General features: G+C 42.7%; 4 protein-coding genes across 11 annotated transcripts in view; 3 read left to right on the forward strand and 1 right to left on the reverse strand.

Annotated features, from left to right (window-relative positions):
* Positions 1–2924, forward strand: part of LOC120818418 (DENN domain-containing protein 5B) — a 45784-nt gene extending 42860 nt beyond the window's left edge. For all 8 annotated transcript variants that reach the window (XM_040175466.2, XM_040175467.2, XM_040175469.2 and 5 more), the window contains one exon: positions 417–2924. In XM_040175466.2, coding sequence (XP_040031400.2) covers positions 417–600 — 184 coding nt within the window. In that variant the 3' untranslated portion in view covers positions 601–2924. The remainder of the gene's footprint in view (positions 1–416) is intronic.
* rint1 (RAD50 interactor 1) lies at positions 2189–14061 on the reverse strand. The gene is made up of 15 exons (XM_040175475.2): positions 13795–14061; positions 13073–13198; positions 12165–12280; positions 11810–11983; positions 11589–11729; positions 10987–11176; positions 10454–10564; positions 9852–10077; positions 8747–8884; positions 7316–7410; positions 7009–7113; positions 6055–6275; positions 5075–5255; positions 4534–4652; positions 2189–4257 (listed from the first exon to the last, which is right to left on the reverse strand). The coding sequence occupies exons 1-15, from the start codon at positions 14032–14034 to the stop codon at positions 4044–4046; spliced, it is 2397 nt and encodes a 798-aa protein (XP_040031409.2). The 5' UTR covers positions 14035–14061; the 3' UTR covers positions 2189–4043.
* Positions 14062–16981: 2920 nt separating this feature from the next.
* On the forward strand, positions 16982–18788 carry LOC120817850 (zona pellucida sperm-binding protein 3). Its single transcript, XM_040174468.2, has 10 exons — positions 16982–17068; positions 17152–17318; positions 17400–17503; positions 17581–17669; positions 17748–17928; positions 18003–18108; positions 18200–18285; positions 18367–18458; positions 18524–18600; positions 18671–18788. Exons 1-9 carry the CDS (start codon positions 16990–16992, stop codon positions 18586–18588), a joined length of 969 nt encoding a protein of 322 aa, XP_040030402.2. The 5' UTR covers positions 16982–16989; the 3' UTR covers positions 18589–18600; positions 18671–18788.
* A 3405-nt stretch (positions 18789–22193) lies between these two features.
* On the forward strand, positions 22194–26037 carry prl2 (prolactin 2). Its single transcript, XM_040173925.2, has 5 exons — positions 22194–22312; positions 23052–23239; positions 23574–23681; positions 23843–24022; positions 25190–26037. The coding sequence occupies exons 1-5, from the start codon at positions 22288–22290 to the stop codon at positions 25382–25384; spliced, it is 696 nt and encodes a 231-aa protein (XP_040029859.2). The 5' UTR covers positions 22194–22287; the 3' UTR covers positions 25385–26037.
* Positions 26038–26086: the final 49 nt, after the last annotated feature.

Consider the following 26086-nt stretch of genomic DNA (forward strand, 5'->3'; position numbering starts at 1 on the left):
ATTTCATTATACATGTCTAAGTAAGTAAGGTTGAAAATGTGTGAATAATTACGATCCACAATAAGCCCCCTTACAGAAATAATGAATGGAGCATTTTATGACTAGATTCTGCCCCTAGAAAGACGCCGCCGGTCTTTTATTTTGAAACGTAAACAGGAAGTGTTGAGTTTGACTGTTTATCCACCGATCTAGACATCAAACCGGTCCTAATGTTGCTGGTATGAAGTCCAAAGATCCTTGTTATGAATGGTGGACAGATGAAGTCGCTGAAGAAGAACCAGCAAACTGTCCGGGCTCAGTCACAGGGCGGCGTGGCAGAGAAAACACCAAGTCCTGTTCTCGGATAGCATGTGCACTACACGGGCCTTCTGCTGTCACTGGATTGCCTCAACCGTATCTCCCTGTTTCTTGTGCAGAGACCGCCTGCTGCCCCAGTGGCTCCCCCTGCTGGTGGAGTGCCCGGTGATCCCCCGGATGTACGAGGAAACGGCCCTGCTCAGAGACCGCGCCAGCGTCAACGCCCTCATCGGAGTCCTGGAGACGCTCCATGACTTCCCTGTGACACTGGAAGCCTCGCTGGTCAAAGGCATCGACCTTTAGTCCTCTGGAGAAAAGTCCCCCCCTCCCCACTGCCACCCTCCTACTTTTAGCCAACTGGCTCTGGATGAGACACATGAGGAAGAAGGAAGTGAGACTAAAAGTCCCACAGCTTCATATGAGAGGCTTTGGATGCAGTATTATTACCCCACCTGGTGGACTCTTTTAATTCAATTACACCCACTGCTTCCTCTCCATGTTTTATTTCAGGAACTACAGATCCCAATCACATTGCATTGTTGCATATCATTTTTCAGAACATAACATTTGTTCCAGTTTATTTACCTTCAAGGGAGCCACGGGGTGCTTTTTTGTTGTTGTTACTCTTAGAATTGACACATTCCATGAATAGACTCAAATAGCAACGAGTTAGTCTGTGCATACTTTCTGAGGCCCTGGAGCTCTCAGCTCCAAGTCCTCTACTTCCCTTGGAACAAAACATTTGATTTATTTTAAGCTTAATAATTCCAAAAAGAAAAAGCTTTTACCTTTTACATTTTAACAAACGTTACTGGAACAGTAGTTTGGGACAATTTTAAGCAGAGGATAAATACATATTTGCTGCTTCATTGAGTATTTATGGGAAGTGCTTGTGAATGAATATGTGCACAGACAGTGGAGCTCTATGACATGGATCTATTGGTTAAGGTCATTGGCTCATAGGCAAACATCAAATATTACTGGGGGGGTTTTTGTTGTTGTTTTTTTTGCTTTTTTCTGGAAGGTCAATTTGATATTGCACTGTGATGAACCTAAACAGTAGCTGCTTAGAGGAAAGCAAAATGAATCCCAAAAAGTGTAAGTACTACTTGGCAGATGGCAGACAGACGTAGGCTACGGGGCAGAACCATTGGTGGGTTTCTTTTAGAAGTAGCAGAAGCAAACCTTTCCTGTGTGCCAGCCCGCCCGAAGGTGTGACCTGATAAACTGTGATGGATTCACTTTCCTCACCTGCATGCGGCGTCACAGCGCCGCCCTCCCTGCACACTAGTTAGCATTAGCGTTAGTGAGCATTCTTATGGGTGTGAATAAAAGGAGGAGGCTGAGGGATCACTGCACTGGAACAAGGATGATGACCGTGTGCGTGTACTGAAGAACAACTGTTGCTGTCCGAGTGAATGGAGTCGTCTCTGAAATAAAAGTGCCAGCCGTAGAGGGTCTAGAGTTAACTTTCAGTTTGCGCCACTAATGGATCGTGATCAAATGTCAAGTGTTAAAATGCACCGCTCGAGTCCTACTTGGTGTCCCAGTAAAGCAGAAGTTGGAGAAAGTTCCGATTTACTGTGATTGTTTGTCATCAGCGCCCTTGAGTGCAGGATGAGTCCTCAAACAAATGAAAGCACAACAGAATTAACAGACGCTCCAATGTTTTTAAACAGGAGTCCGTTTTTTACCGTCTGAATAATAAAGAAAAAAATATAAATAGAACTACTGAACCTTTCATAGAATTTGTTTGCAATTATTAAGTGAAGAATATAATTTTTTTTATTTCCTTAAAGGACATGTACAATAGTTATTGGATTATGTGAGCCAGCTGTTCAAACTTAATTCCTCCACTGCTTAAATGCAAAAAGACCTGTTGGACAAAAAGGGCAGAACAGGAGCCGATGCTTTATTAATCGCATTGAAAGTATTCCATTCAAAACACATGAACTGCATCCTTTCCTTTGGTAGACTCTTTAAAAACATTTTTCTTAGGGCAATAAAACATTTATTGCTGCATGACGGATAGATGTCTGAGAATCTGTGTAAATACTGTCATTAGTACATTTAGTACGAGCCGTGTCCCACACTCAATCGTAGGGGACTTTAGAAGGGACGTACAGGGGATAACAAACTTGTCTTCCTTGTACTACTTTTGCTCTCCGGTGTCATGGTTTGTTTTGAATGTTTCAATTTCATGTGTTTGTTCTTATGTGAATCCATGACTGCAGCACTGACATTTTAAGGTTGATGAAGCCTGCATGTCTATTTATCAGTAACCACTGTTCCCCCACCCTGTGTTCCTATCATGTTCCTTCTGCTCTGCTGCTGATTTACCCACAATGCCTCACTGAGAGGACTAACCAGACTCCTCTTTCTCGTCCTGGATTTGTTTCACCAGGAACGATTTCTGGTGGAACAGATTGTGGTGGACAATCTGAGATCCGTACACACTTTGCTTAGCACCCTGAACGCGGGTTGTTGTTGACCCCGACTGGATCAGCTCAAACAGACCGTGACATCCTGCTCTTGGCATGATTCCCCACCGGACAAATGGTCTGAGACTGACTTCTATGTTCTGATATTTATTATGTCTACTTCAATAAAAACACCCAGTGTGTTAACTGTGTACGTGTTTGTTCTCGACTACACAACGTGTTTAAACAGTGTGGCCATCAGTTAGAAATGAGAAGGATAGAAGGGACTCCACTTGAGGTGGAACAAAATAAAACTTTCTTCACAACAATGGTTGCAAGAAGAATCTATAGTGTACAGCAAAAAGTGATAGAAGTTATATACGTACCGACTCAGCCCTAAAGGGTTTGTTATAAAACTAGAGGGCACAGCAGCACTCGAGCCCTCGCAGGAAAGCTCTAATGAGGACGAGTGGATGCCACTTAAGAGTTAAAGTCAGTGGACCCATTGGGTAGTAAGGTGAGGAAAGGTCACCCGGAACAGCTGGACACAGCAAGTTAGATACAGATATATACTGTATATATTTCAATATGTGTGTTGGAGTCACCAGGGATCTGGCTCCCTGAGCCCACATCCAAGTCCAGTGATCCTTGCAGTTTCCAAGACGATCAGTGGCCTAAACTGGGACATAATTCTCATTGCACTTTTTCAATTGAATTCAGAAACTCGGACTGATGGATTGCTGGGCTCGAGGTACAATGAGTGAATGTAGAGCTTGTTTATTGGGTGCGAGTTGAAGATATAACCCTTGACTCATTTTTACTGAAATGATAGGAAAGCAGTAACGGCTTCCACACCAGATATCAGATCCACCTCTTCCCTTAGATTGAAAAGCTAATGTGAGTAGAATATGCTTTCTAAGTACTGGTTGTATTGTTTCAATCTCAAACTGATGTTTACTGAAATAATAAATATAGTGATGTATTTTATATGAGAGGAGTCGCCCCCTGGTGGCCAGTGGAGAGGATGCATTAAGACACTTCAGCACTGGCTTCATTCTTTCTCTGTGAAAAGCCACAGAGCCATAACAACAGTTCAACTCTTGAGTGAGACATAATCTACTTTGACAGGACAATGGTCATTACTAATTGTTGTGGCATAATTCAGTCAACTGAGGTGACAAGTTAGTGGGTCCCCAGAATATAGTGAACACACTCATAAGTCCATACAATTTCTTACTTAATGAACACTTGGATCCTTCCAAACATATCGTATTTACACAAGATGATCAAAGTAAATTACATTTGATAAACACAGCAGGGGGCGTGCTACTGTCCGGGCCACGAGGCTCTGAGGTTGAGGAGAATGGACACGTCACAGGAAGCCAAGCAGTACACCCCCAACTCGTTGAGAGCACACTCTGGTGGGGGGTCCTCTGCACTGGCCAAGCCCGTCCCCTGCTCCTCTGACTCTTTGAGGAGATTCCTCAGCAGAATAGCAGAGCCCACGTTAAGACACAAGATGAGGCACGCCTCCTTCACACTGTGGAGAGAGGAGACAAAGCTCATACAAAGGCCCCCCTTTGGCAAAGGGCACTGTGGAAACATTGGAGTGATGATTGGACAATAAAATGAATATAGAAAATGTAAATGGCATTTATTTGTGTCCTCTACGGACATCAGACTAATTTGTTTTTTAAGTGAGGCACAAAGGTCAAAGAAGCAGAGGGCAGCTTTTGTTCTTCAATGGAGAGAGAGGAACACACCTGAACAACAGCCTTATGATGAGGCAATGAAACGCACAAACACACACACTTACTGCTTAAAGAAGTTCTCAGGTCTTTTGCAGTAGTGACCAAACAGAGGAAACAGATTTCTGGTCATGTCAAACTGAAGCTGAGCTGCTCCACCTTCACTGAAATGATTAGAGAGGATCACCTGACGGAGAAACACAAGAACACGGTCAGCCTGTTTCATGTAACTGCATGGCAAGGAAAACCACATTTTATCTCATAAATATTAGTCTGCCAAGCATGACTTTACTTTATATGCTCAATTTAAGAGAAATCTTTTCCCCTCTTCATAGATGGATTGTAGAATATTCCATGATTCTATGAATAGAATAGAACTAGCAGTGCGTTGGACCAATCAGCAAGAGTCATCCCCAGAAACTAGAAACCTCCTTGAGAGATGTAAAGTGTACTTTCAGAATGTACAAACCCCGAAGCAGGGCCTTTTGGGGGGTTGATTCACCCTAAACCCCCTTTTACACCTTCTAGTCCCTGTTCATGTCAGCCAAGGCGGACTGTGTGATGTCTACAAAAAGTCCCATGCGGTTTGGCTGTGTGTTCGTGTCTTACATCCTGGTACAGGACGTGGTCCAGTCTCTCTGCCAGACCCTGCCAGGCCAGTTGGAACAGAGAAAAACTCAGGACCTGATGGAGGTTCAACAATCTGTCCCTCACACACAGCATCATGGGACATGCTGAACTGGACAGAGTCATGGTGGACTGGTCCTGCTGGGCCGGTAGGGACAGCCACCTAAAAGAAGGTGAAATAGTCAGTTTGAATGCCATCAACATATTTGGGGCCTTTCAACATTTCCGAGAACATCTCATGCACACGTTTTGCTGGTGTACCATTGGTTAAGCCATCTTTAGCCAAGGTAACTGATACAAAAAGTGGTGAAACAAATGCATCAACCCTACTGGTGTTAAAACTTGGCAGCTCCATCTTCAACTGGCCTTTTTATCTTTTCACAGGCAGCTCCTGGACTGTGAAGATACGTACACAATAACTGTCCGGACAGACCCAGTCTGACTCCACTACTGTACAGTTTTTATACAAACAACCGTGCTGCTAACATGACGAACGTGACAGCATACCGTCTTGATTAATTGGACTGCCCTTCCAGCAGCAATGGTAAATAAGATGTGAGAAAAGAAGGTCGTCATGAAAGGTTTAAACAGCCATTGACAACAAACTTAAGTGTCCAATGACGAAGGCTACAAGTTTGTCGTTTAGGAGGAATCTCAAGGACGGATGATGCCCTCAGTAGTCCAGCATGGTAAAATGCGACCACAGCCCAGTACAATTGCTTCTTCATTCAAACTAGATCAATATGGGACTCTGAGATGTAACTCTGATTAATTCAAGAGTGACATTTTGTGTAACCATGGTAATGCATTGCCTCTCTGTGGTCAAAGGGGATGTGGTGTGGCTGCTTGTAGGTAGGTAGACAGTGGTGCGCAACCAAAAGACAGAAGTGGGCTGTATTGGTTAGGCCTGATGCTCCTCCTTAAACAAAGCAGTCCAATGATCATCATTTATCAAAACTCACCTGTCTTGGCTGTACGGTTTGGCTTTTTCCGTGATTTCTCTCATGGTCCACTCCAGAAGCCTTCCCATCATGTCTCCTTTCAGCCGATCCAGCAACGCCAACAAGCCTTCAAACAGCGAGCCCTCCAGAGAGGCCAAGCGACCCACCTCCATCACCCCCAGGCCTCCCATCACCACCTCTTCACCAAGGGAAACCGCTGCCTGCTGCAGCTGCAGAAAGAACTGAAGACGGAACAAATGAGCAGGTGAACACGGCTGCACGGCGTGTGGCGCAGCTCGCTTCTCTTATTTCACTTCTTGCTAGCTGCTCGCAATATTATTCTGTACAAATGACATCCATTGCAGTCTGTCCATCCCAGGAGAGGGATCCTCCTCTGACATTCTCCCTAAGGTTTCTTCCCTTTTTTCCCCATGGAAGGGTTTTTCACTTTTTGCGGAGTTTTTCCTGTGCCGTTGTGAGGGTTTCGGGACAGAGGATATCACATGTCTACAGACTGTAAAGCCCTCTGAGGCAAGTTTTTAATTTTGGGCTATACAAAATAAAATGAGTTGAATTGAATTGTTGTGACGCTCCAGCGCACAGAGGACAGCGGTGGTCCTGACATGGCTGCTAGTTTCCAAACTGTCAAGTGCTGAAGGCTCCCATTGAACCGTATGAGGGCGACGTGTAACAACCAAACTGTAGTGCTGTCTTTTCCAAGTGGGTTGTATCCAGTCATATGCCTGCATTCCACAGCCTTACTATTTGAAATGCTTGAAACTCTCACAAGCATGACATTGTTAATAAGAAAGGGTTTAAAATAGAAAAAACATGTGTATTAGGAAGAAGTGGGGATAAACTGGATAAACTCTAACATTGGAGAAGCGTATTTTATTAAATGAAAAAAAAACTAAAGTAACCACATACATGTATGTCCATCTTCAAAGCCTGAGGGAGCCACTCAGCGCCACTCACCACATTGTCTCCCCAGTCGCCCAGGATGGTGGAAATGTAGTTAACAGCGTTGAGGATGGCACAGTAACGGGCACCCAGCGGGAAACGGGACTCCTCCTTCATCACCTAAAACACAAAATAAATATCAACCACCTCTGACAGCCCGCTTCAAAATATCCAAACTACACAATATATTTCAAATGTACTCGCTAACAATAATATCCCCATCACATCTATGCTAGGAACAGGATAGAAACGTTCAACTTCCTGGTGCTTCGTTACATGACTGGTTTTCTTTCACTACCCTCGGGGTTCCTGTCATTGTTACCTGGGTGAGTCGTATACGGAAGTCATCCAGCAGTTCTCTCTGCAGCCCTAGGAACTTGAGTTGTGCAGAAGGACAGGGCAAGGCCCGGTACCGCTCTGCAGAATACAGCAGGGAGACAAAGAAAAATGACTCTCCCTCAGACAGTTTTATGAGCGGATTTTGCACAGGTCAATGTTTGGTGAAAAGGAAGCAGAGTACCACCAGCTGGAGCATGGACATAAAAAAGGTTATGAAATGTATTCTCCATGCTGGTCAGACCATCGTTGAGGTTTTTTTGTTCGAGGTATTTTAGCTTACAAACTAACAGTAAACTCGGCATCTAAATATAAGAAATGTATCAAAAACAGTGGATCATTTACATTATTATTATTGTTGTTGTTAAAAAGACTACAGGGCACTTATGCATGAAATATAGTTATAATATTAACCAAAGTACAACAATGCTTTACATGGTGATGTTGTTTATTTATTTATTAATTGTGAGGGCTTTTTTTAGCCTTCATTAGGTTATAAAGTGACAAACTGTGGAAACACCTTTAGTATAGTGCAATAATAATATTATGTTATTAATGGCCTTTATCACCTAATGCAATCCAATATTACTATTACCCTAAGTCTTCAAGAATTAGAGACATTAGTCAATGGATTTAGTTTGAGTGTTTTGATGAAAATCTATCTAGTTGTAATGTGTTCTCTCCTCCCAGACCAGCTAAAACATCTGCAGTTCAAAGCGGCCAGCGTTATATTGGCCCAGGTTGAGAAAACAATCAGTTTTCAAAATGATTTGAGCTGAATGAGCTTTTTCCCAAAATCTTGCCGGGACAAGGTCTTCATATATGAAATGAATCCATTTGGTTCTTCTGCCTTCTAAGCCTGGGACGCCATGTAGAGAAACGTGCAACACTGTGCAGCCGACGACAGCGCATTTTGAGGGTCCAAACAGGTTGTATTTATTAGTGTTAATTCATCACAGGAATCATACAAATCACACAGGTAGTTTTTTCTCCAGCGTTTTGGGGTTAGTAGGAATTCCACAGCTACATTGACGCGTAGATGCACGATCAAAGTGGAATTTTCATAATATGTTCCCTTGTACAACATGGTATTGGGAGCCAATGTCAGCTTGGCCACGGGTGGCAGTGTGTATTAGTGTGACTGGGAGAGACGCACTGTGATGTATTAGGGTGACGGGGAGATTGCATGTTTTTTACCACTAGTCAAGACACACAGAGGGAGATCCGGAAGCAAATGCAAATACAGTGTATTATAAAGTGTAAAAAAACGAATAAATGGGAACTTCACTTAAAGAGATGAAAGACCTGGAATCTGTGTTAGCGAGTAAGGAACAGGATCTTCTCCCGCACCCCGCCGAGTGGCTTACGAAAACCAGTCACTACAGGTGCCTTACATTAGCTGAGATGAGCGTCTTACCGGTGATGACCTGTAGAAGAGTCATGAAGGTCTCAGCACAGTCTGGAGCCTTCAGCTCGTCCATGTCGCTGATATCTTTATACTGAGAGCTCCAGGCTCCCTCGGCTGACAGCATGGCGTCCATCTTCTCCACTGCCACTGAGAACACAAATGGGTACAGGGTCACTTCGTTTAAGCACCACATGTCGAATCATGTGACTATGCCTGGGTTGACATGCTGATCTTCGTTTATTTTGACCTGTAATTTATTAAGCAACGGTGGCGTGGTGGTTAGCACTGTTGCCTCACAGCAAGAAGGTCCTGGGTTCGATTCCGCCCAGTGGCCTTTCTGTGTGGAGTCTGCATGTTCTCCCCGTGTCTGCGTGGGTTCTCTCTGGGTTCTCCGGCTTCCTCCCACAGTCCAAAGACATGCTCTGGGGATCAGGTTGATTGGGGACTTTAAATTGCCCGTAGATGTGTGAATGTGAGTGTGAACGGTTGTATGTCTCTGTGTAGCCCTGCGATTGGCTGGCGACCAATCCAGGATGTACCCTGTCTATCGCCCGAAGTTGGCTGGGATGGACTCCAGCCCCCCCGTGACCCTGTGTGCAGGATAAGCGATTTGACGATGGATATATATATTCAGTCTTATATCAGTGACTAAACGCAAAGTATCTAATAATTATTAGAGGCAGCAATTCTATTTGAATTTCAACGTACAGGTCAACAGAAGCCCAGCAGACTGAAGGAGATTTTGTCCTCAAAAGACCTGTTATGAGGGAATAACCTCCACTCTGTTATGACATTGTACCTGGAAGTGATTTTCTCCAGTGGATTCATATTCAGTTCCATTTTATCAAACCAATACATTAAGCCAAACAGAATCAGGAGCCTCAGTATTTTGATTGGACGGATGTTGAATATTAAAGGACTTCAATGGGGAGGGCCAAACTAAACTTGAATAAGTCACCCATACGTGAGCTTCAGTGAGGTAATGCTTGGTAATATATAAATATGTCAATTGAGGCAGACGCTCGGTGAGGTGGAGATTTCACTCAAGATTCTATAACAATTGGCTCATGACATACGCTGAGTGACATAACACTGTCCAGACTCTCACACTTACTCTTCTTTTCCACAGTGAGCCATTTCTGAAGGGTTGCGTCTTCGAGCAGGAGGTGGAGCAGGCCGGGAAGCGCCTGGGGATACGACTGGTTGCTCCGCAGCTCCTTCTCAAACTGCAGCACCTCCTCCACCAGGTGACAAAAGAGGACATCATCGTACAGCAGCCTGGAGGCGTCACTGGCCACCTTCTCCTGGACCAGACACAGCAGGCCTCGACACAGCTCTACCTGCACGCATCAAAACATAGATCACTTACTGGGCCAGAGGGAGAAATACACCTACCCAGATGTATAGTATCTTCTAATACTTTTTCATCTGTCCTGCGTTTATGAGATGAAGTCTGTTTTTTTGGTGAAAAAAGCTTTCACCAGGATAATTTCGCTACATTAATTATTAATAAATTCTGAGAAACAGGTGGGGATACAACTTTTGCCAGTAAAACAATAAACTTTTTTAAAGTAATTTCTTTTACCTTTTTTTTTTTTAAATTGAAATGATTTACATTACATTTAAAAACAAGTAGAAACGGGTTTGATACCCATTTGGAAAATGGGGGGCTTCAGTAGAGAGGAGATCAGTAAGTTTGTGGCTGTTACAGCATACCATGGCACTGATAGGGGCCTCAGCTCGGTCCAGGATAGGTTGAATCTTTTCCTCCATGAAGGCGGAGCTGTTCCCCATCCACATGAGAACTTGAGTGAGGTACCACTCTGGCTGAAAATTGCAAACAGATGAGGAGTTCAAGAAGTTGTAAAGCTTTGCCAAAGATGTATTTTCTCTGATACAGTTGCCTTTCCTTATAGAAGTACAAGTGACACACATGTCAGTATCTAAGGAAAAAACAAGTTATACAGTAATAAGTGAGATATCAGCATTCATAAAAACATAAAACCAAACAGTTCCTATGTCTCGCTTTCAAACCTTTCAATAGTGAATACGTTTTCTGTTTATGTCCCTGGTTAGTCTGCATTGTCGATGCATGCAACACACAAAATGGTCCATCAGACTACACTATTTAGTTTTACTGGTGTGAATCAATTGGAGTTGTCTGACATTGTTTTGACAATTACAAAGTCTTTGCAAGAGCGTGTGTACGTGTGTGTGTGTGTGTAACATGCAGCCTGTTTGGGACAGACCTTGCTGAGGGAGTTGGTCTGTCGATTCCCGTAGAAGTGGTATCTAAACCTCCTACTGAGTGGCAGCAGCATAATCTGGATGGGCAGACACAGGGGGGGGACTTGGGATGGGGCTGTGGCTAAAGAAGCAGGCTGAGTAGAGGGGGCAACATGACATGAAGCCAGAGGCCTCTGGGAAATGAGGTCATCACTGCCAGGGGGAGTTGAAGGAAACAACACTGTCAAGATTTCCAAGGTTGTTATGACTGATGTTTCACTCTGATCATTTCTGCGTTTTCTTTGAGAGTGCAATCTTCTTGCACACAAACGTTCAGACCAAAAATCACAGAACGTACCAGTAAACTATTCATACAGAAATATCCTCCACACCATCATGTAATGAGCAATTTCTGTCAATGAGCTTGTAGACAGCTTCAATTCCAAAGTAGAAAATATTATTGATGACATTGCACCCACCCAAGTCAAATCAGAGCTGAAGAAAATGACATGTGTTGTTCCCCAAGGTTCAATACTGGGGCCCCTTCTGTTCAACAGCTACATGCTTCCAATTAGCTCAGATTATGGAAAACAAAGATGTGAAGAATGATCAATGGGAAGGATACGAGGTCTGCAGGGCGAGCAGCTGCGCCACCAGCAGCTCAAGCTGGCTGTTGATTTCCTGACCGTTGGCCGTCGGCGTCAGTGACTGAGTCGGGGGGGAGATGATTGGCCAGTGAAGTTGAATCAACACTTTCTCAAAATCGCTGGAAAAGAATTGAAGACCATTTGGCAATAAGACACTGAGCACAGGATGACAACACAACCACATCATTGCGTTTCCTACCTGGCCAGTCGGTCTTTGATGATCTTGTGCCAGAAGTGAAGCGTCTCTCTGAGGTAGTCCTGGAGGTGAGAACATCCTGACTGGTTCAGCCCGGCGTCTAGTGCGGCCATGTTGTCCACTGCCCTTATAGCCTCCCACACACTGCTGGTCATCAGACACTGCTGGACGGCAGCACTGCAAGCACGGTTAGCACATTTCCATCACAACACACTATCAACTTTTAGAGTCATTGTACATTTGACTACCTTGGACCTCTACTCCACAATATTTCAACCGGTGCTTTATCTAGGTTCCCCTCCTTCTCTGTCCATTGTATGGTATGGTATGTCCATTTATCAATCTGCATTAACTGTACCTGAGCTCCTCTATATGTTGAAGGCACCGTAGGTATTTCACATTCCTCTCTATAGTGTCCACTTGGTTGAGTGTTTGGCCGAGGTTGTCCATCCAGGGCTGGGCCCCCTGCAGGTGCTACAAAACGGAATAGTGAAGAAAACAAAAGAGAAGAAACATGAAACAACGTTTGGTTATGATATAGCAATATAATGTACATTTCATGTTTAATAATTTTAATTTTACCTGCACTGGAAAACAGAAACCAAGGTCACTTCAAAAGGGTAAGTTACTTATATAATAATAATAATAATATTAGAAGAACATCTCCTTTCCAATCAATAATGGTTGACTCCAAGCATTCTATTGTTTTACAAGTTTCATTTATTTTTGCAGTTAATACATTTTCTGTCTTCCTTGTCTCCCTCATATTGATCAGATGTTACCTGATTTAAATGAAATTTAATTTTATTCCGCATTATGAAGCGCGAATGAACAGGCCTTGGGATGGGTAGTGCGGTAGTGTTTTGTTGAACTACTGTTGACAGGGTAATGAACATTCAAGCTTGTACAGCTGTATAGCTGTTAACATGACAACATAAAACACGGTCTGTTAAATATACAGCTACAGGAACTTGAATGCCACTTTTTATAGTAATTTAGTAGTTATAAGAGGGGTTTGATGTGGTGCAGGGGTAGAGAGGGTGTGCTGGGAACCACAAGTTTGGCAGTTTGAGGCCCGGCTGCCCCATATCAAAGTGTCCCTGAGCAAGACACCTAACCCCTAACTGCCAAGAGCCATGGGTTAAAAATGCAATGTAAGTCGCTTTGGATAAAAGCGTCAGCTAAATGACCTGTAATGTAATAATAAGAGCAAATGAAAGGATTTGTAGCAGACTAATAGAAGCTGGTAAATCTAGTTAGCTTAACCTGGTGCAGCTTGTTGGAGATAAGTTGCTCTTTCTGCAGCAGGTCCTTGAGGGAACATGCTGCCTCCTCGGCAGCAGACAGAGCTGCAGAAACTTTCGGAGGCACACAACTGGATACGGTTACAACCTGAAGGGGACAAAGGACAAAGGAGAAGACTTGAGGCTTACACAAGACGCAGGAGGTGCAAAGTGAAGTTGCAAGATGTAGAAACGGTGCTTCTTAAAGTATTCTCTTTGTAGCACAAGATTCCGCAGTTTGCCTTCCCATCATCATTGCATCCAGAGACACGCTCTCGCTCCTGAAAGAGCCACTAGCACAGAATTGAGGATGCTGAAAGTGTCTGAGCCGATCAAGCTTCATGAATACAGCCCATCTTAGAATGTGTATCTATGTATCTTGGATCCTCTTAACAGACAACTGTAGGTGCTGCTGCATGTGGAGGAATACAGGTCTACTATTTTGGATTGGATAATGTCCTGTGTTAGCTGAAAATAATGTTGGATACAAATTTCACAAGACCCCCATAAAAACCTAGACAACTTCATAGGACTATTTATACACCAGAAGAACACGTGTCTGTGAGTGAAACAACAAGAAGTTAAATAGGCATAATGTGTCAAGCTGTCTCGTTCAAATTCACTGTAACTTTTTCTTACTCCTCACTCTGTTAAGAGTGGTAAATACATGTATGTCTATTGGTAAATACACCGCTGTTAGCTCACCTGTTTCTCCAGTCCGCTGTTTTCCTCGCGCAGTTTTTCCAGCAGGTCACCAACATTCTTCAGGGACTTCAGGTCGCTGCCTACCTCCTTCTCCAGGAAGTCCACCAGATAGTCCCGTCCTGTCCCCGAATCTGCTGGCAAACATTCGCTACCTTTGCTGGATGTATAGACGGACTCTAACAAGCTGCCTGTCAGTTTCTTCATCATAGACTTTGCTGTTGCTGCTGTGGGTGCCGCCATCTTTGTTTCTAGTGACGTCAGCCAACCGGCATGGATGTGACAGGAGGGAAGCGCTCGTTTTATGAACGTGGTTAGGTGTCCACGCAGTATGTCGAGTTGCTGTTGTGCTGATCGTGTTGTAGACTTGTTTCACCAGCACTTTAACTCCGGGGCACACTGGGATGGAAAACAAGCACACAGTGCGCACGTCGACACCCAGATTCTATCCACACGTCACAGAGTACACGTCAACAGATCAGGCCAATATTTATTTTTTAATTGAAACAAGTCATTTATGTACAAATATGACTATTACTATATTGATTATAATACTACTTTTAGTGAGTAGTATTATGCACAATAATGACAACATATTTGATACTTGAGATTATGGTTGTTCTTATTATTAATGTGGTTATTATTATTGTTTAAAAGAGTGTAATAATAACCCCAAGATAGTATCATGGTATCTTTGAGTATTGAATAATAATGCAAATACTATTGCAATGATATATTCTCACCTAAAGTCCATTACATCAAGATGTATTCATAGTGGGCCTGGGTATCTGTTCTCCAAAAAACAATATTATTTAAAAATGCGTATCTGAACTGAATGAAGTGCAGATAAAGATGTGTAGATTGTCCCCTTTGGCAGTTGTCCCAAATAGGCCTGTTTAGTCTGTATATTTATGAATTCATCAGTAGTAATAGTAACCTACTTTTGCTCGTGCATCAGGAATCAGGAATCAGGAAACATTTATTGCCAAAATATGTCAAACATACAAGGAATTTGTCTTGGCGGTTGGTGCGTGACAGTAGACAGTGTAACAATAGACAACAAGACAGCAGTGCACAAGTAATAAAATAAAATGAAATGCTAAAGCAATGGGTTAGTAGAATAAGGCTATGAGTTAGTATAAAACAAGAGAATAAAGTTAAAATTTAAAATTTAAAGTATTTAAAAAGTTAAAAAATATTAAACATAAAGTGCACTATTGAACAAGTGACAAAGTGACGAGTGACAACAAAGTGATGAATTACAGTTAAAGTGACATGTGCAGTATGAAGCAGAGTGACCGGTGGAATGTCAGAGTCAGTCAGTGGGGGGACCGGGCTCTGTTGATGAGCCCGACTGCCGACGGGAAGAAACTGTTCGGTAGTCCGGGGGTGAGTGGGGGCGGCCACAATATTTTTAGCTCGCTTCAGAGACCTGGAAGCGAACAAGACCTGCAGGGACGGCAGATTGCAGCCGATCACCCTCCCTGCAGAGCGGATGACACGCTGCAGCCTGCCCTTGTCCTTGGCTGTGGCTGCAGCGTACCAGACGGTGATGGAGGAGCAGAGGATGGACTCCATGATGGCCGTGTAGAAGTGGATCATCATCATCTTTGGCAGGTTGAATTTCTTCAGCTGCCTCAGGAAGAATAACCTCTGCTGAGGTTGAATCAGCACACATGTGACCTTTGCCTTCGTGCACACACGTAAGTGTGTACAGGAAGTGGGCGTAACCGCCGCCATTTTGTGGGCATGCCTGGCCCAACGAGGGAAACATCTTGCGACTTAGCACAGGGATACCTACCCAAGTATTTCCCTTCCCTGACGGTGCCGGTACCCCGAGATACCAACCCTAGGAAAAATAGGGGTCTTAAGGCGACACATCTGTCACTCATTTAGCAGACAAACAATGAGCTCCAAATGTCCTGATGATGATGATGATGATGATGATGATGATGATGATGATGAGCCAATGTAGTTTGACCAGGCCACATAGGTGGCCTCCCAAGCCCCTGGGGGAAAAACAGAATTCCTTAGGTAGTCGAACAGTAAACTGATGTTAAGTTTTAACCAACGGCTGAACCCCCTGAGGGGGTATGGTTTTCCTATAGATACCGCCATGGTTCACTTCTCAACTCCTTGGCAGACCAGTGCATCCTCACATTTATTTTTATTTTCTTTTGTTTAGTTTATTTAATTTAATTTAATTCAATAATTTAATATTTTTTATCTTATTATATTGTATATAATGTGTATCTTTTAATTCTATTTTCTTCCCTGTACATGCTGCTGTGATACCAAAATTTCCCTCTTAGGGATCAATAAAGTATCAATCTATCTATCTATTTAAGACATTTCCATTGAGAGCCTGATGTACTACGGTGGGGGAGCAATGGACCAGATACATGCTAAGTACTTATTTCATTGACAAATGTACATGTTTTAGTAAAAGAGGCTATTCATTAAATGTTCGTAACTCTATACATACAGGTATAAATTAAAACCATTAAAGATTGTACTAGGTGGTGTGATACATATTTGTTTTATATATATTTTAATAGGTATTTACATTCGCGCAAATAACTTTTAGAAATAGATGACAGCCAGGAGCCTATGTATGTAAGACTTGAAGAACTGCAAAAAGAGATTGCTGCGCTTAGCTGTCTACCACCATCGGCTACGTGCACAAACCAGGGAGCTGGCTCAGGTAGGGAAAATGGTAGTATGATATAACATTTAATATTTATTTGACGAATCATTCATGGTGATTTCTCTTGAAAGTACCGCAGACCCCTCGGAAAAAACAAGCTGAAAAAAATATTTTATGTATTTTTATCTGATTGTTTTATCTGATTGTTTTTGTTAAATCTTTTTTTGTAATTTTTTTTATAAATAACAGATCTGTACATCCTTCCGGGAAAAAAAAAAGTACATGAGAGATTCTTGTTGTTTTAGGTTGTTTGGTTACCTTGCACTATGAAACATTTTAAGATCATTTTATGCATAAAGAGAAAATCTTTCCACAAAACCTGCTCACGTGCAGCGGATCAAGCTTCATCTAAGTGAAACACATCTGTGTAATGAGCTGCAATCGGTCCGATGGCCTTTGCACCTGAGACTGTTGACGCACACCAGGTGAAAGAGGTTTTCTTGATCAATTCCCCGGTGACAAGGAATAAAAACCCTCACAGTCCCAGGAGCATGTATCCAGTCATGATGGCTTTCTTTTGGCAACGGGCAGTGATGAGCGTGGCTGCTGCCGCCATGTTAATCTATGCAGGTATGGATGTAACAAAATGGTGCATGACGGTTTGATTCCTTAGAAAGAACGAGTTTGAGTTCCTTGTGTTTTCCCCTTTCCAGACATGACGCTGGACTGCAGGCCCGACTTTGTGACGGTGGTGTGGACGGAGGGCCGATCCCAGGCTGATCTCTCGCTCTTCCGTCTGGGAAGCTGCTTCCCCACCAGCTTCTCTGCCACCCAGGCTGTTTTTAGGGTGGATTTCAATGACTGTAACTTCAGGAGACTTGTGCGTTCAACCTTCTTTAATATAACCCTTCAAACCACAAATCTGTTTCTCGCCGTTCATTGATATTCGTCTCTCTCTAAGGTAACTGGTCATCACTTGATGTACAGCAATGACTTGACCTACGGTTCTTCTTCTGGCTCTCAATCGCTGTCCTTCACTCATCCTGTTGTCTGTGCATTTGCAAGGTGGGTGTTTATTCTACAACATTGACTGTTTGGTCAAATGGCAGCAGTTGCTTTATTGGTTTTCTTTTTTGTTGCAGGCCTAAAGACTGGTACCCCATGATTTATGACCCTATGTTCAGTACACACGGTGTGGGACATCTAGTGTTTCACATTGCCCTCATGAATGGTGGGTTTAAAGTAAGACCTTACTGTATATGGTGTCTCTTAAGGTGATGTGTAACATGATGACTCTTTACTGCTGTAGATGACTTCTCAGGCCCAGCTGAGTCCACTACCTTCGCTCTGGGCTCCTTTATCCCGATCATGGCCAGCGTGTCACAGAAAACCCATCAGCCCTTGCTTTTGTTTCTCGAGGAATGCGTAGCGGCGACCACACCGGAGCTGCAGCCTGAAAGCCCTGTGTACCCGATAATCGCCAATAAGGGGTAATCGTGTTTCACCCGATCATTCTTTGCATGTCGCCCAGAACTTGAAATGTGAAACCTCACTTTATTTCCAGATGTCTTGTGGACAGCAGGATATCTGGCTCCAAATTTGAACCAAGGCAGCAGTCCTCAGAGCTCCAACTATCCCTCCAGGCCTTTAGGTTTGGTCTTGGTCAAGAGGTAACTAAATTGGGCAGGTTTTAGTTTCAGTGCTTTATTGTCACAACTGGAAGCCAACTCTGCCTCACAACTTCCGTCCTCTACATAACAGGTGTTCATCCACTGTAAACTTGTGGCTTGGGACCCCAACGATCTTGACCTCACCAAGAAGGCCTGCCACTATGTCAAAGAGCATGGGTAACAATGTCTTAACCATTTGTGTAGTCTGACTTCCATGATGGTAAATAATTGTCTGCCTCTTCTCAATCATGAACTCAGCTGGGAGCTGCTGGACAACTATGCATACAGCACTCTCTGTGACTGCTGTGACTCCGACTGCAAGTCCAGGAAGACCAGGAGTATAGAATCAGGTATTTGACTCTGCTGCTTTAACTTTTCTAGTTTTGATGTGAACTTGACCGGTGTTTTCAAACAGGGACTCATGGAGTGGCACAAAAAGCAGTCTTTGGTCCGCTTACCATTACTGATGAGACTTCTTGAATTTTTCTAAGGGTAACTTCCTTTTTATTTTGTAATGTTTATACTTTACTACAACCTAATCTTCTCTTGTGTTCTCCAACAGGATTGAATTATGTCGCACCTTCAATTACAATTTTATTAGGTTGTTTTAAGCTTCTAAAAGCCTGTCCATTGGACTTCAGATTGTAATGACTCATTAAAGATGTAATGTGTCATATTAAGCTTGTGTAATTGTCTTTAATGGCGTTTCATTCAAGGCTGTTTTTGTAATCGTAGCTTGTTGTCAACAAATGACATGTTCGTCTAATTAGCACTTGATACAACAGTGCTTTGCTCATAGCAATTTTCAAGACTGAATCTAACTCTTTCAGAATGATTATACGTGACCTGTAGGAGTTTGTGCCTGAGCTGGTAAAATAAGCAATGCCTTGATACACGAGATGACTTTCTTTTAGCGAATATTTCTAACAAGTGTAAAATTCTATATTTTTATTAAATGGCCTTCCAGTCTTTACTTTCATATGCTTTAGCATGTAACCCTATGCCCAGGTGAACAAAACTTCTTTCTGGCTGATCTCTAGATGGATCAGGCAACAATGTCTTGACAAATATATATATAAATTCTCCTGGTGTTCTCTGATGTTGCCTAAAGCAGGGATGCTCGATAGGTGGTTGGTTGTTTGCCCGACATTAGGAAAATGAATCACGACAGGTCACTGTGAATGCATGGCAAACTGTGGGCTTAATGGAAAACTTAACTACAAAAGCCAGATTATCATGGCTTTGTTGAGTAGCTTGTGAGGCAGTGTAGTGAGCATTTATGCTCTGCATGAGATTGATACAAGCACCATCTTATACTGAAGTTTGTGGCAGTTTATTTTCCAAACTTGTATCACACTGATAAATAGGACTACGCTTTGGTTTCTTTAACGTAATTATCAATTGTGTTGAAAGCAGCTCCGGGGCCCAGAAGTCCTATTTAATGCAATTAGGTAATTTTCACCAGGGCTGTCGATCCTCAATAAAAACACTTTATGTAGAAATTCACACAACTGATTTGTGACTGTTCTCAAGGATCTGTGGGGAAGGTATGTGGTTGCTCTATAGTTAGCACTATAACGCCTGCAGATCAAGAGTGGGTTTCTGAAGTTACAGCCACTTGGACCCACTGTGAAACATTGCCTATCAAAGGCAGTTTCATAATATGCAGTAAAGACTTGCTGACTGGTAAAACTAAGTGGACATTTGGGATGGGCTCTATAAGCGAAATTTAAGTTCATTGGTCAAAGTCGATTAGAGAAAAACCTAAATATACAGTATATTAGGGTTGACTGCTGCTTATACCAAGGAGTGAAGTGGAGCACAATTGAAAATACTGCCTAAAAGAGTACATTCTGGTAGTATACATTTAAAAGTTCAGATAATGGTCCATAATAATGGCCCGAAAAAAAAATTCTGTGGAAAGTGCATAATCTCTCACTGCCATCAACCAGATAACACTGTCAAAAGTGTGATTGAAACAGTGTATGGTCTCTGTACATTACCAGTGTTGGGAGTAATGCAATACATACATACTATTGCTTGATTTTTAATTTAATTTAATTCTAAAATGTTCGATGGTCCTAATTTGACTTTTGTTTTTTTCTGTTTTAAGATATTAGATTTGATTGTTTTATTGATGCATAATTGAATAATTCCTATATTGTTACAAAAAACATATTTGCTTTAAAAAAAGACAAGTCAAATTCCTTTTTCATGACAGAAAATTCACTCATCAGTTTGATATGTAGTTTTGGAGAAGTTTGAGGAGGGCAGTATCTGCGGTTCATTTACTGGTCAGTCGTCACAGAAAGGTTCTTGTTCCGTCAAAATGGAAAGAAAGGCCAAAGCCTGTGATGGCGCTGGCCTGTGGGCAAGTCCGGCTGTTACATTCACCCTGTTACCCTGCAGGTCAGTCTGAACATGACGCAAGACCATCTGCCCGACAATACTGTGCTCCTGTGTGCGTGTGTGTGTACGTACGTTCAGCAGAGTCACGTGGACCTCCAGCCATCGCAGGATCCAACCATCCACTGAGTGAAACGTGCACGTGCGCCTAAGTCACGGTCACCTTTAACGAACCTGCTCAGTTTTGCATTATCGAACAAATGTGTAATAAACATGTATTTACTATAACAAGATTGTATGTACAGTAGGCTTGTATTTAGTGTCATTATTATCAACTTAAATGTCCATATATTGTGTTAAACATTACACAGTTAATTTAAGCTGAGATACTGAAACATATTTGGGCTATTTTGCTCTTGGATTGGTTGTTGTCTAGGTGGGTGCTTCTGGTGTCACTGAGCAGGAGACCGAGGACCCACTTCAACAGTACGCATGTAGGTTCTTGCATTGTAACTAATGTTGTAGACTTACAGCCACACCGTTCAGACAAGACGTACAGAACCTTCTCAGCCACTTTTTCCACACCTTTGGGGAGCTTTTGTACCATGTCGTTCCTCTTCTTCAAGAATCGGGGTAAGAAAACACATATGAAATACACTGTACATTTAGCTACTTATTTTTCTACTTTATTTTGTTACCACTGCATTTATTTGCATCTTTGGAGTTTTGCTAAATTCATAGAGGGCTTCCATTCAAAAATCCTCATTTTAAATGTGAACGTCGTATTTCAGAAAACATTTAGAAGAAATATAATTGAGCTGGGATTTTGTTGAGTATTTAGCTCTCTGTGAGGAAGCAACAAGCTGAATGGCAGATTCAAAGCGGAGTGAGCGGACAGGGACGTAAGGTCTGACCACGTCCTGGATGTAGACTGGATGTAGACAAAAAAAAGGCAAAAAGGCAAAAAATCATTATGTTGAAGCACCTCTGTGAGATGCTCAGAGCATTAAAACAGTATCAAACAGCTGAAGGTTTGGTGGACGGTTGTTTTCAGTTCATGTCAGTGGTTACCACGTTGACTACTAGCATCAATACAGGCGCTGCCACCGCTGCCAATCATAATTGATGATAATAAACTACTATTAATCATTTCAGAAATAGATTAACAGGCCTTAGATGTTTTTAAAGAACATTCGATACCTGGAGTATTACACTGACTAAGGGAAACATAACCTTTTCTAGTTTCTTACTACATTCAGCCGACTCATACTGGCTGACCGACGTGTAAAAAGACAACTTCTGACAACTGAGAGAATTTGATCCTGGCTACAACCACTTGACGTCATTCATAAGGCTATTAAACAACGTGACATTCACTTAATGCTGCCCAGTGTCATTGCGAGCTCCCATGAGGCACGCTCATCAGCTGATTCTGACTCTTCGCATTAGCGCCCCACAGCGCTCTAAGTGACCTTATATCCGTATAGCTGGAGGGCATGCGGACATTAATGAAATGTACTGGAGAGGCCTGCTAAATGGACCCAGAGAGTCAACGTCAAATGTGTCCGACAGACCATCCAGTGCTGGGATGACGTCCCAGGTTGATGCTTTCATCACTCTCATACGCACACAGATACACTCTCTCTCTCTCTCTCTCTCTCTCTCTCTCTCTCTCTCTCTCTCTCTCTCTTTCTCTCTCTCTCTCACTCTCTTTATCTGTTTGATATGAAAGTGTAAAAGGGGAATGATCAGTGAGGGACCCTCACATGAAGCAGCAGGGGTAGAAAAGATCTGTACCATCTGCTCTGAGACAGGAGTTCTTCCACGCCCAGCATGATGCATGGAACCATCAGATCAGGTAACTATTTCAGGAATAGAACTTAATAATAATAATAATAATAATAAGGAATATCCGTCTGTCTTTGTCTCTCTCTGCTTGTCATCCCCTGTTCTCTTCCTGTTCACTTGTCCCTTTCCCCAAACCTACTGCTCTGCTTCCGTCTCTTGTTTCATCTTGGGCTTGATTTTTTATCCTGATTCAAACATATTGCAAAGAAAGATCACACATGCACACTTTCCACATCAGGATCAGGAATCAGGAATCAGGAAACATTTATTGCCAAAATATGTCAAACATACAAGGAATTTGTCTTGGCGGTTGATGCGTGACAGTAGACAGTGTGACAATAGACAACAAGACAGCAGTGCACAAGTAAGAAAATAAAATGCTAATGCAATGGGTTTGTAGAATAAGGCTATGGGTTAGTATAAAACAAGAGAAGTTAAAGTTAAAAATTTGAAGTATTTAAAAAGTTAAAAAATATTAAACATAAAGTGCACTATCGAACAAGTGACAAAGTGACGACAAATTGACGATTGAGAAATGACAGTTAAAGTGACATGTGCAGTATGAAGCAGAGTGACCGGTGGAATGTCAGAGTCAGTCAGTGGGGGACCGGGCTCTGCTGATGAGCCCGACTGCCGACGGGAAGAAACTGTGCCAAACCGTGTGGCGGGAGGTCTTAGTCCTGATGGACCATTCTTCGGTCCATTTTGTTTCATTTGTTATCTTTGTTTTCCCTCTGCTCTTCGCCCAGTATCTTGTGTCTGGGTGGTGTGGGTCTGTCTGTTCTTCTGCAGCAGTGTGACCATGGTAGGTGCAGCGCCCATCTGTGCCAATGCCCAGGGTGGGTGCCACGTTCTCTCCTTGGCAAACTTGTTTGACCGGGTCATCCAACACTCAGCCAGGACGCACGGCATTTCAAACAACCTTCACACCGAGTTTGTAAGTCTCCCGAGTTTGTCTGACAATGCTTTTCTAACAACATTCAATACATTTGTTTAATTTTGTAAAGTGAGCATTTGGGATGAAGTAAATGTATATATTTATACTTCAGCTACTCTCCTTAAAGGTAATGGGATCAATAAAGTAATTCATCATATACTGGCAAATCAGTTTACACACACACACACACAGATTCATGTACAAATAGCCATTCAGAATCATATCTGCAGGTCATTCTCTACTATTTCCTTCGCTACTTCTTTAGCCTCACTTGACGTTTAGTCAACATCCGACCTCTGACATTCCCACCTTGCATTCATGTTCATCCCTTCAGGAGCAGTACTTCATGCCCAGTAAGAATCACATCGGTCGGGTCAGTCGAAACTGTCACACCTCCAGCATCCTCACCCCAAATGGAAAGGACAACGCTCAGAGAATGGCGGTGAATCAACCTTTAACAAAGCTCTTTCTTGTCAGATGCATGCGCTGGCCACATTAAAATAACCCCAAACCTGTAATGAATGCTAGTAATATCCCTTGACGTCAAGCGTGACTGGAGTTGGCACTGACCATTAAATGGTGGGTCCTCTATTGTCACTGTAGAGGGAGGAGCTGACCGAGGTGATCCTGAAGCTGTTGGTGGCATGGAGGGATCCCCTGTGGCATTTCCATCAGAGCATGGCGCACCACCACGACTTCAACAACTTCAGCTCCAATAAAGCCCTTGAGATGAGCAACATGGTGCACGAGCTCCACAAAGGTGTGGAGAAAGTGGCTGAGAAGGTACTGCAGCCTTATGTCTATTTGGCTGGTTAGTCTATGATATTAGTTAGAGGATTTGCTTAAAAGGGGCTAAAATGCAGACACTTAAAAGCGTACTGTTAAAAGTAGCACCTCGGTCACCTGCTCGATGACCCCAGAAGCACTGGATGCAGGCTTGCGCAGACACAAGTCCCCAAAAGCGGACACCCAGAAACAGTCAAATGGAAGAATCAGAAGGCCCGCTGCAGATAAAGATACTGTCACACACTTCTAGTGGATCTTTAGTGATGGCTGCATATCTTGAGTACTTCATTCCAGTATTTTCTAACAAAAAATGTGACAATATGCATGATCGAGGATCTGCGCTGCTGTGTAATGAAGGGCTGTAGTCTCAGGTTGGTTAATCGCAGTGACACAGATGACAAAGTCCTGACGTCACATGGCAAATCTAAAGTGCTCTGCTCACCCTTAGGTGACCCAATGTTCCATTCAGCCACAATGTAGCAAGAAATGCAGAGGTATTCCTTTGGAGTCCCTGAATATTAACCATTTGTAATGTTTTGGAACATATTCATAATAGATAAGACTATATCGCATCACTCATTCTTTGTATTACTGTCCTTTACTGTGTTTTCTAGGTTTTTTTATGTTTGAAAAGGCTGTGCAAACAGTGTATCCATAATAGGGCAGTAATGTTTTCATCCTGATATTGTTCCTTCATTGTTAATGTCACCCATCTTAGGAATCATTTCCACAACATACAGTAGTTCACACAAAATACACATTCAGGGCAGATTGTATCATTTAAAATATGGAAGCCCTGAGAGTCAAATGCAAAAAGTGACAGAGACATTATTCATTCCACCATAGATTTTGCTTAAATCATTAATCATCATTACTTTGGCAAGTAACTGGCAAAGTTAACTTTGCCAGTTTTGCCAGTTACTTTCGTTTTTTTCAGTTATTTTGGTTTACTGTAATACTAGAGGAACAGAGGATAAAGTACACCACGAATCCCGTGTTTGAAGAGGGAAAACCTCTTTTAACAAATGAGATTAGACTTATAAATAGATGCATCACATGTCTCCTGATACTGACAGGATCTATAATGTATTGTTCCCAATGAGATGGTAGCTGTTCATCTTCTGGATTTGCTTAGAAATCCCTTGTGTGTCCTCTCCTCTCCAGATGCAGGTGCTGGGGATAATAAGCAACACCGTCAGCAGCCTGGCTTCTCCTGAGGCTTTGCGGGCCTCCGACAGCAGTGAGTGGCGCCCGATGAGAGACTATGACCTCCTCTACTGCTTTCGCCGAGACTCCAACAAGGTGCAGAACTACCTGAAGATCCTCAAGTGTCGCATCGTCCCAGAGCACGGATGCTAAAGGCCGGAACAAGACGGAGGCTTCCTCTGTCTTGATGGAATGTTAGGACTTTGGAACGAAATGCACTTGAGACTGCACGGATGAAGCTGTACGGAAGTTAACTGATCTGCACTAATCTTTACTGCCATCATGACTGGAGTTCTACTGGAAACTAAAGACTATGCCCCCAACCTCTCTTTTAATGCCTGATATGGTGTGGAGTGTGGACAAACGTCAGTAAAGAGTGGAGAGAATGGAATGAGTGTAATGTAATGATATACTCCTAAACACCACATTTAAATATTATATCATATGAAACATTAAAAAAGAAAACCCTAGGGAAATGGGTTCTTTGTTTCTACTTTGAGTGTACGGTATGTCTCACTTAAGTAGGATATGCAAGTGTTGCTGGTTCAAAATAATGTACAAATAGATGAGAAGATTTATAACCCAGGTGTGGGAGGGCAAAGTGATGCTTAATATCCATTACCATTTAGGTTTAAATAGGTTAGGTTATAGGTAGAGAAAACAATTTTATGCCTGCTAATTTCCCCTCAAATGAAGTGGCCCAACTTTGTTTAAAGGAAAGGTTACGGGGGAGACAACCCTGTGACAGTAACCGCTCCAAACTGCACAGTGAGGAAATATAAACCAAAATACGGTTAATTTCAACCACAAACGAAAGTTGCCAGTGGGATAAGCAGTAAGATGCACTACATGCAT

This window comes from Gasterosteus aculeatus, chromosome 4 (genome assembly GCF_964276395.1).
Source record: "Gasterosteus aculeatus chromosome 4, fGasAcu3.hap1.1, whole genome shotgun sequence".
Taxonomy (NCBI): domain Eukaryota; kingdom Metazoa; phylum Chordata; class Actinopteri; order Perciformes; family Gasterosteidae; genus Gasterosteus; species Gasterosteus aculeatus.